The sequence below is a fragment of the Apostichopus japonicus genome, chromosome 22 (genome assembly GCF_037975245.1).
Source record: "Apostichopus japonicus isolate 1M-3 chromosome 22, ASM3797524v1, whole genome shotgun sequence".
Classification (NCBI taxonomy): Eukaryota; Metazoa; Echinodermata; class Holothuroidea; order Aspidochirotida; family Stichopodidae; genus Apostichopus; species Apostichopus japonicus.
Genome location: NC_092582.1, coordinates 14,344,656 through 14,354,346, shown reverse-complemented (window position 1 = coordinate 14,354,346; position 9,691 = coordinate 14,344,656). Strand labels below are relative to the sequence as shown.

General features: G+C 36.2%; 1 protein-coding gene across 1 annotated transcript; it reads left to right on the top strand.

The window, feature by feature from the left end:
* Positions 1-2,168: 2,168 nt before the first annotated feature.
* On the top strand, positions 2,169-8,901 carry LOC139964205 (tRNA wybutosine-synthesizing protein 3 homolog). The gene is made up of 6 exons (XM_071965623.1): positions 2,169-2,404; positions 3,677-3,760; positions 4,370-4,468; positions 5,705-5,776; positions 6,956-7,089; positions 7,982-8,901. The coding sequence occupies exons 1-6, from the start codon at positions 2,195-2,197 to the stop codon at positions 8,205-8,207; spliced, it is 825 nt and encodes a 274-aa protein (XP_071821724.1). The 5' UTR covers positions 2,169-2,194; the 3' UTR covers positions 8,208-8,901.
* Positions 8,902-9,691: the final 790 nt, after the last annotated feature.

Sequence of the window (9,691 nt, the reverse complement as noted above, 5' to 3'; positions counted from 1 at the left end):
TGAAGTGATATTTGGTGATGATCTGATATAGGGCGACAAATATTGTTAGTTCCCCCCTTCTTAGTTAGACCTCTTTAATCCTCTTTAAAACTGCCTTTATTAGCATAAATTTGGCCGTACTTCCATTTCGATTTAAACGTTTCTAATTTGAACTATAAGACAAAAGCATAACCTTACCAATCCCGCCGATAGGTGAAAACATCTATGCTTTATGTTAACCTATTTCTCATGGGGATCAAATCATTTCATGGCACATTCAGTTGTTTTTCCTTACTTTGGATTAAGAGGTTTTCAGGTAATCCCAGCCGCTTGCCCCTCCCACCCCACCCCCAAACAGAAACAAAATGTGTTTGTACCAACCCTATATATATATATATATATATATATATATATATATATATATATATATATATATATATATATATATATATATATATATATATATATATATATATATATATATATATATATATATATATATATATATATATATATATATATATATAGCGCCCGCATTCTTAACCGTCAATTCCTAAACACATCGAGGAAAACACCGTCCGATAGTTTCCTTAAAACTAGGTCACATCAATCACCCCGCCAGAATATGGCATAGGGTACACGTTTTGTGAGTTTTTAATGATATGATAATTTCAAGACTATTTCACTGAGACAATATGCCTTCTGGGACTCTGCTCACTACTTAAAACCGTGCACCCTCTGGCAATTATTCACAAAGATTGTCTGCAAATTGTCTGCATATGATGTCGCAGTCAGTCAGACAATCAGTTCATGCCACTATACCTACGGATGCGTTCGCTAGTCGATTTGACATTTTGTAGTATTAACACAGACTATGAGAGTAGTACGGGGTCACTGATTTGATGACATCTGTAAATTTTGAGTCCGAAACCTACTTTTACAAGCAGACAGAGCCCACGACCGAGTACTCAGTGCTTGATTACGCCACGTCAAATTCTTGATCGTCTCAGCTATTGTCCCGAATGCAAAATCGTATGTTTTACTAATAAATCGTTGTACAACTTTAGTTTTTCATCGTGATGTATAGTGGAAAATGGTTGAAAGCAGGACGAGGGAGTCTAAGAGGAGGGGAAGGGGGGGGGCAGGACTGGACACCTACTTTTAGGGCATCAGCACAAGGGACAATGCCGTCAGCGGCACCTGAAGAATCGGCTCACGGGATGATGAATTCGTGAGCACTAGTGGTATGGGGCAGTCATGACATCACACAATAATGAAAGTTCACATCAAGTTCACCTAATACCCTATATTTCTTATAAATCGTTGGCGTTTGGAAAAGATTAAATGATATAATTGAAACCTAAAATTTCTTCTTCTTTTTGTCTTGTAGCAAATAATTCAGTGTGAAGAGGGGTACTACCCAATTGACCCCTCCTGGTCCATATGCCCTTATGGCTTCTCAATGGTTTCTATAAGGTAAAAATCGAACATTTTTTGTCTCGAGATTTCATCCTTCAGTGTGGCATCTGAAAACTGACACAATAGTCTCTGCTGCCACCAGTACGTTGTTCCGGCTCAATACCTCAAATGTTGTAAATACATGAATAATTACTTTGCCTAACTTGTCACGCAGAAAAGGACAAGAACGGATATATACTGTCTTTTGCATTACTTGCAATCCCATGAGATGAGTTCACTAAAGATAACCAATTATACTGACTTTCATTTTGGAATCCGTGGTGCGCTTGCTTAACGATTGGTGAACATTGTTTCGCATTTCAATTGATACAGATTGTCATAAAGCTCAGCTCTCAGAAGCCGGTACAGCGTCCTACCCTTGTCGACATACGGTACTAGAGGGATAACATTGTATTTGATAATTAACCCCGCGAGATAACGTTCTAGTTAGAAATGAGAACATATGGCTAGCTACCAAGTTTATCATCGTCGTATTGATTTAAGATATCTGACGTTAGAGATGTTGCGACGGATAGCAATTTTTTTTTATTTGGCGCTTTTAAAACAAAGATGACGTCCTAAATAACGGTTAACTCTTAGTGGACTTTTTGCGCCATACGATGTTCCTGGAATGATGTTTTAGGTCAGTGGTTCACTTATTCAATTCAAGTAGCACAATGATCTGACCACAGAGATACTATACAGATACTAGATTACCACCACTCTATGTTCATCGTATCATGGAGGTAAAACCAACATGATCGTACACAATAGCTTACATCAACTATCGAATGTAAAGATCAGGACGATGTTCGCCAAGTGGAAAACACAACGACTGGGTGCAGTAGACCTAAGTAAAAAGGGCAGTGTAGACGCTCCGATTGCCACAGTTGTTGATTTTATAAATTCTCTCGACGATTTCTTTACAACAAGCTCTTGCTCAGGGAGGATAGTTTTGTTTTCGGAGGTGAAATTTACGGTTTACTTTTCTAATTGACACTTAGTAGCTGTGATAGTGTTAGCAAAGTATGTTGTAGTCTTTAGTGTTAGGCTACCATTGCTTTTTGCTTGGCTAATCTTTGTAGCAGACGCTGGAAATCTACGTTGTCTCTGTGATTTCGCGAAACTACTATAAATTACATCAGCCGTATGGTATACCATACGTTAACTTAGCGTGTGTTGTACATGTATTTGCACTTTTATACGTCAAATGCTGTCTTTGAGAGGCAAATTGTGACCACTACTCCGAATAGAATTTTAATTAACACAACCTTTATTTATAAATTAATAGAATGAAACAACAATTTGCCTAAATTAGCTATTTAAATTTCAACTCATAATTGTCATATACTGCCTAGGCACTACTGGAAATGTATCATGCAATGTAAGGCGACTAAGGCCTGCATGATGCTAGGGAATCATCTCTTCTGGGAAAATTTGATAAAATAATTGAGGAAATGCATAGTTGAAGATAGAATGAAATCACTGTGAAATCAAAAATGTTGTCTTTAGGCTAACGTTATCCTTAATAGATTATTATTTGGTTAAATTTCCATAGACTTTACCTGCTGCAATTTTAGTAAATAGACTAGACTGGAAATTTGAAGTAGACCTACATGGCCTAGTGACTGATTAATGATTTCTTCAATTTATAGTATGTTTCCCATAGAAACTTTTGCAAATAAGCCTAGCTTAAGTGTCTTTCACGTACAGATAACATTTTCTTTCTTTTCAAGTTATTTCAGAGTAAGTGTGACTTAGCTAGGCTAAAACTAAATAACTACATTTGTGATAGGATTTTTATTATCAAGGAATTGGGTATTCTTGACAATCAAGAATACAAAAGAAGCCATTTTTCTTTGCTTTGAAGATTTTATCAGGGATGTAGGAACCAGACATCAAAGGAAATACTTATCCCTGTCTCCCAAACTCAATAATTCGCTGACAAAAAAAAAAGGTTCCCTACCAGGGCTCTTACTCTTGGTAGCCCCATGCACCCCCAGCCATCAACAGTGTAGCCTATCCCCCTATCCTTCCTCACAACAAAAAATTCTGTATGCTGCATTATATTTCCTTTAATACATAAATGTATCGGTACGGTACACAAATCTTAAAGTGGTACTGAACTGGTCAAGTCAGTAAATGTACTGTGATTGTAAAGAGATTTTAAGTAAACTGTACAGGAAACTAGGAACTCTTAACAGCAGTCAAATGATGTCTTAAACTTTTATTTTTGCAGAGCGGCAGTACTACAGGCGGTCCTGTGAAAAAGGGATGCGAATGGCATTTGGTATCACATGATCCTGTCGAGTTAGAGCAATTGGTAAGATAAATCTTTTAAGTTAATTGATTGGATTTGGATTTTGGGCTTCATTGTTTAATAATCAGCCATAAGAAGTAAAGCAAAGCTTAACAATATCAACATGAATGTCTATTTCATGTGCCAGTCACAGAGCTGTTACAAAATATATCAAAATTCAAAATAAAAAGGAGAAATGACCATTCGGTACCTTACTTGGTCGGTTTAATTCTTTTAGGACCGACAGTACGGAGAAAATGGGTCATAATTCTGTATCCTTGTGAGCTTCGCAAATTACACAGACGAATGTACAGAAAATGAAAGACATAAATATGTTGTCAGTTTGTTAGAGTTTGCCCTCCCCCCCCCCCTCCAAAAAAAAAACCTTGTGGCATAGAGTATTTTTACCATCTGATTGCATCAGAAACATCGTTTACTGATCAATCGGTTTTGTTTTCCGCAACCGGCCTCTCGACCCACAGTAGCCATCCCTTGTTTAGGAATCTGATGAGAAATTGCTCTCTCCTATCATCCAATGGAGACTCTCAAGCTCAGTTTTATAAATAACGGCTGCACATAGGTGTTCTCCATCACTTTTCTAATTCTATTGCTCTCACCTCTCCCCGTTCACAGACAACTGCCTTGACTGAAAAAAGTGGCAACATCGTTCTGAAGTTTGAGGCTTTTATTTTACATGTCCAGTGTAAAAATTTGGAGAGTGCTAAACTTGTGGTAAGAAGTCCAACCAAGTTGCATGACAAAGAAACTTTTGTGCTGCTAAATTAAGGCTTTTCTTCGTACAAAATCACATTGCATGATAGTATCTGAAAATTACCTTGCATCATCTGAATTGTTTTTTTGAAAATCCCTCAACATTTATAGTTGCAGATTTATTTGATAGTAATCATAAAAGTTTTTTGTTTATGCGTTAAATAAAGTTTAATGAATTTTTTCAAGGTGTTTGCAATAGAGGCATTAAACTTGTAGAAAAACCAAACTAGCTAAGCTCTTGTCGTTTCTGTATTTGCTAAATTATGCTGTGAACGTAACCCAGTTATTTCACTGGATTAAGCGATGTGTAAGGCAGTTTTACATTTTACATGATAAACAGCCACATATGTGCATGAAAGGCTGCATGCTCTGCGTGGCCTGACAAGAATCTGGGCAAAGTTGCACCACCCTCTTCCCCTCTCCACCATTGGTACAGCCATTGATCTAAGACAAAATGTCAGAGTGTGCCCACTTCTGAATACTTAAATCTAGCTAAAATACTAGAGCAAAACTGTTATATTCAAATATGCTGAATATCAGATTTGATTTAGAGGCCACGGAGTGTAATGGACCCCTATAGCTCTGGGCCCTAGGGCCCTGCCTTACTACCCAACCTGTCAGATCACCCTTGGATTGCATTTTATATGTGTAGCAATTTAAGAGAGAAATTGATTGCTGATTGCCACTGGGTAGGAAACTACTCTTACTGCAGGAGAGATATGGCTGACAAACGCTGACAATGCAGATTTTATGCTTTAACTTCACACACTTTTCTCATCCTTAACCGCTGCATTTGGCTTGTAATATGGTGTCATACTTGAACGTTGAAGAAAATGTCTAGTCTGTTAAAGAACAAATTCCACCCCAGAATGCTCGGAGAGAAGACAAAAAATATGTCCTTTATTTGCTCTGATTAACATGTTAGCAACTCACTAGGTTGTACACTTAGTAGAATGGATGTATTCCACATCTAGCTTTTTTAGTGAGATGGGAATATGAGTCAAATTCTCTGTGAAATGTTATTACATGGATTTCTTTGCAAGGTGGAAAGTTCTTGCCCAACAATCAGCTAACAGAGAAATATTCCACTACAGACTTCTGATTTTCTTATCTGGGGTTAGATTATAAGTTCCCTTTACACAAATATGCTCAGTTTTCCATAGTTATTAACTTTTGTTCATATTTCTCAATTTCTAGCACAAAGCTGCTGTTGCATCTGGTCACAGAAACTCAGGAATTACTGTTGGAAAGAATGGCAAGATAATAGCAGTAAGTTTTATGCAGTGATATTTTTTTTATTAAGAGTGATTTCCCGACAGTTTCTGGTCAGAGTCGATGTTTTCTTTGCGATGTTAGAATGTGTCATATATTAAAGAAGAATTCTGGTGGCAGGCAATGTTATACATATGTTAACTTAAAGAGGAAAAAAATACCACACATGTAGCTGAAAACCTCTTCTCAATATCTTCTCCCTAGCTTGAGATATGGTTCATTGAACGTAAACTTTTTGTTGACTAGCAAAAACATTTTCCTTTAATACTCCAGAAAGTGGTGTAATAATGGCAGATCTTCTGCAAGTGCCTTACTGTGGTATTAAAAATCTTCTTGTTGATTTATCCTTGAAATGTGGTACATTTGGAATCTTTTATTCACTGTCAATGTTCTCGTTATTTAGAATTTCATCACAATATAATTTTTTTTTATTTTAGAGAAATACAATTTTCCTCTGATTTAAATATTAAAAATAAAAACCAACTCATGTTCCGCTCAATTTGCCATGATGACATCATTGGATCTGCTGTTGTCAGGTGCATTCCCAAAATGTAATAAAAAAAATGAAATACTCTTATCTTCATTCAAAAAATACTATACTACCAGAATGTGTTTTTTTCCAAGGAATCAACTTGTGCCACAGATGAATTCCTTAAGAAATGTAAAAAAAAAGAAATTTGTATGGATAAGGGAAATACCTACTCTTGAACTAACATTTTCTTTTACACTAAGGAATAAAAAATAAATTTTTAAATTAATTTCAAAAGTGAGACCAATGATTCCAATCATGCAACCTTTATGGTTCATTTGGAATCGTAAACTTTATCAAAAATACTGTTGAAATTGACTTGTTAACATCTGACCAGAATAACACAATGTGTCTTTGTGTCATTAACAAGGTTATTAATCACATCAGTTTTCAAAAGTGAAAGAAAAAACAGTCATTGATGTAGTAACTACTTACTACGTGGATAAGACAAAATCACAGATCTAGTCACCATAGCCTCTTCCAAGCAAATCAAACTCACTTCAGTAAAGTTTGTCTTAGTAACCGCATCATATTGTACCCACAAGGCCCTTCTCCCCATTCCCTGTCACATTTTTTTTTTTTTTTTAATTCAACACTTTGTAGTTTTAAATGATCTGTTCTTCATGATTTTGTTTTAATACCTTTAGGCTGTCAGAAGCACTCACAGCTTAGAAGTTCCGCTCTCAGAAGATGAGACTATGTTTGTGAACGGTCCGTACCTGGAGTTTCTGAGGAGGACGGCTAATGCCAAGATGAAAGAGAACTTTAGCCGTATTGAGAGGTTGGTATTTGTTCTAGGGATATTAAATTGTTGCTTGGAAGTGTCACTGTTTTCTTTTCTTTTTTTATAAATATTGAAATATTTGGGGGGAAATTTGAATGCAAGGTTATATGACATGTTTGTGAATGTTTTCCAAAATAATTGATGAAGTATTCCTATTTTAATGGGGTGTTGGGGTGGGAGGGGAAATCAGGTGGCCGACATTTGAAATTTACTGATACCATGTGGGCATCTTGTCAAATTTGGCTATTTTCTTTTGTACATTAAGACATTAAGTACATTTTGACATTAAGGCAATCAAACTGAATGAAAATTCCTAAACATCACTTGTAATGCTTTAAGTTGTCTTCAAAATATTCCTCATGCCTAGAAATTTGTGTTGGTCATGGCACTGGCATTAATTGGTATGATATGGAGGATATAAAACAATAATTGTCAAAAATCAGTCTCGGTACAAATATGAGTAAAAAGTAAATAAAGATAAAATGAGATAAAAAATGAGTGTAATGGCTAGATTTTCCACACAACAGTGTCAAATGTCCAAAGAGATGGCTGTATAATGGAAAGCATACAACATTTAAACTGGTTGTCCTATGAGAAACAAGAAAGTTAGTTTACCTTGCCTTTGGTTTACACCCTCCCCACCATTACCAACAATTTAGCCCTACAGCAAATATAAGGCTTGGATTACATTTATACTTAATACTTGTGCAATAAACAATGGCCAAGACCTGAAATTCTTGTGTGAATTGTTATGTTTTTATTTATTTATGATTAAAAAAATTTAAAAAAGTTATTTTAAATGCCCAAATAAAATGCTTCAAGGTATCACCAAGCCTGTCGTCTTTCTGGATTTATTCTTCGTTGTGGATTTTCTTGTGAAATTTTACAGATTCGAAAAATGCTTCAAGGAGTTGGTCTCTACTACGAAACAGTCAACCCGTGGTCCTGATGTCATGAATAAACATAACCCTACGAGGAAGCTGGAGAAGAAACCATGCAAGGCTACTCAGACAGACATTCAAACAGTTCGGCCAGACAGTACCGAAAGAAGTGATGAATATTCACGACCCGAACGGATGTTAGAGAGCTTTGATTGGCCAGAAGACGTGACTTAAAGAACTAAAAGTTAGTGTATTCATCTCGTTTAGCACTTCTTGAAGGCCTTGCGGTGCTTTTATACAAGCAAATACATCGACGAAGTAGGCATTCTGATGTAAGCCAAGATGGAGGGGAGTGACTTTAATTCCTCACTCGGATTGGTGGATTAAAGTCACATGATGCACAGGTTTGAATACGGGCATGAACAATAATCCCAGCACATTGAGGAGAACTTCTAGGAATAAAGGAACTCATTTACCTTTGAACATATCCTTCTCAAAACAAGAACATTTCCTTTAGATAATTTCCAAAATCCCAGCCAATTGGGACAATTACCTAATGCTAATACCTCTCTAAACTGTCCTCCCATATCATGCTTCAAAGCACTTGTATTGACAGTATGAACAATTCCTAACCTTTATCTGATAGAAACATGATATTCGTACTGCTCGTACTGACAATACAAGTGCTCTGAAGCGGGACATGACAGTACAGTATAGAAAAAATTGTCCCAACTTGGTGCAAAATCCATATATCGAATAGCTTGGTCACATTGATAAAGCTTTTCAATGGTGGAGCCAGGTTTTTTCGACCAATATTCGTGGATACGGAAATTATCTCCGAAATATTGGTTCATAAGAAAATATTGGTTAAAGGAAGGAATAAAAGATATTGACATGGATGCAGTTCATATTGCATAACCTTAATCCATATGGGTTTGTTTTTGTTTCGTTTTTTATTTGTTTTCATCAGCACACAGCAAATATCAGTATGAATTTATTACAAGTCAAAATCATAAAGCAAACATAAAGAAGAAAGAGAATCACAATTCTACCGGAAACGAGAGGAGTGAATATTTTTGGAGCAACTGTGGCCGTATCTTTCATGTAAATGTAAAGATCCCAAGATTAGAACATTGTGTCACTCCCCACCCCCGACCCTCTCCCACCCCACCCTCCTCTTTATTTATGGAAGATCAGGATCCTGTGATGAGTAATGTGAATTGTTTCCGACTAGATAGACATGGTATCATTAATTTCAATAGAATCCACAAAATCCTGAAAATCTGGTCAGTTTTGTAATAGTAGGCTATACTGTTATCAAATTGATATTTATCATTGAAGTTCATACTGGGTATATAGACCCACATTAGTAAGTAAAAATACTTTGTTGAATTTGGAGTAGGTCAAAAGTCATTTGAGGTCAACAGAGGTCAAAATCTGAAAACTTTATAAACACTAGAATGCAAAGAGTACACCTTGGCTGGACTTTATACTTGGTATGTAGAGCCCCCTTGGAAGGTACAATTATGGTACCCTTTTGATATTGATGCAGGTCAATGGTCATTTGAGGTCAACATAGGACAAAGTTTGAAATGCATGTAAAAGTAGAATGCCCAAAAGCAAAGCCAGAATGAACTTCAACTTGCTATGTAAGTCCATTTTAGTAAGTACAAGAGCCCCGTTGTTTTATGTGGAAGTCACAGGAAATTTGAGATCAA

Excerpts from the sequence above, each read along its gene's own strand:
- LOC139964205 (XM_071965623.1), top strand. The coding sequence starts at position 2,195 with ATGATCGTACACAATAGCTTACATCAACTATCGAATGTAAAGATCAGG. Across the intron at positions 2,405-3,676 it reads GGATAGTTTTGTTTTCGGAG|AGCGGCAGTACTACAGGCGG; the intron begins GTGAAATTTACG and ends TTATTTTTGCAG. Across the intron at positions 7,090-7,981 it reads AACTTTAGCCGTATTGAGAG|ATTCGAAAAATGCTTCAAGG; the intron begins GTTGGTATTTGT and ends GAAATTTTACAG.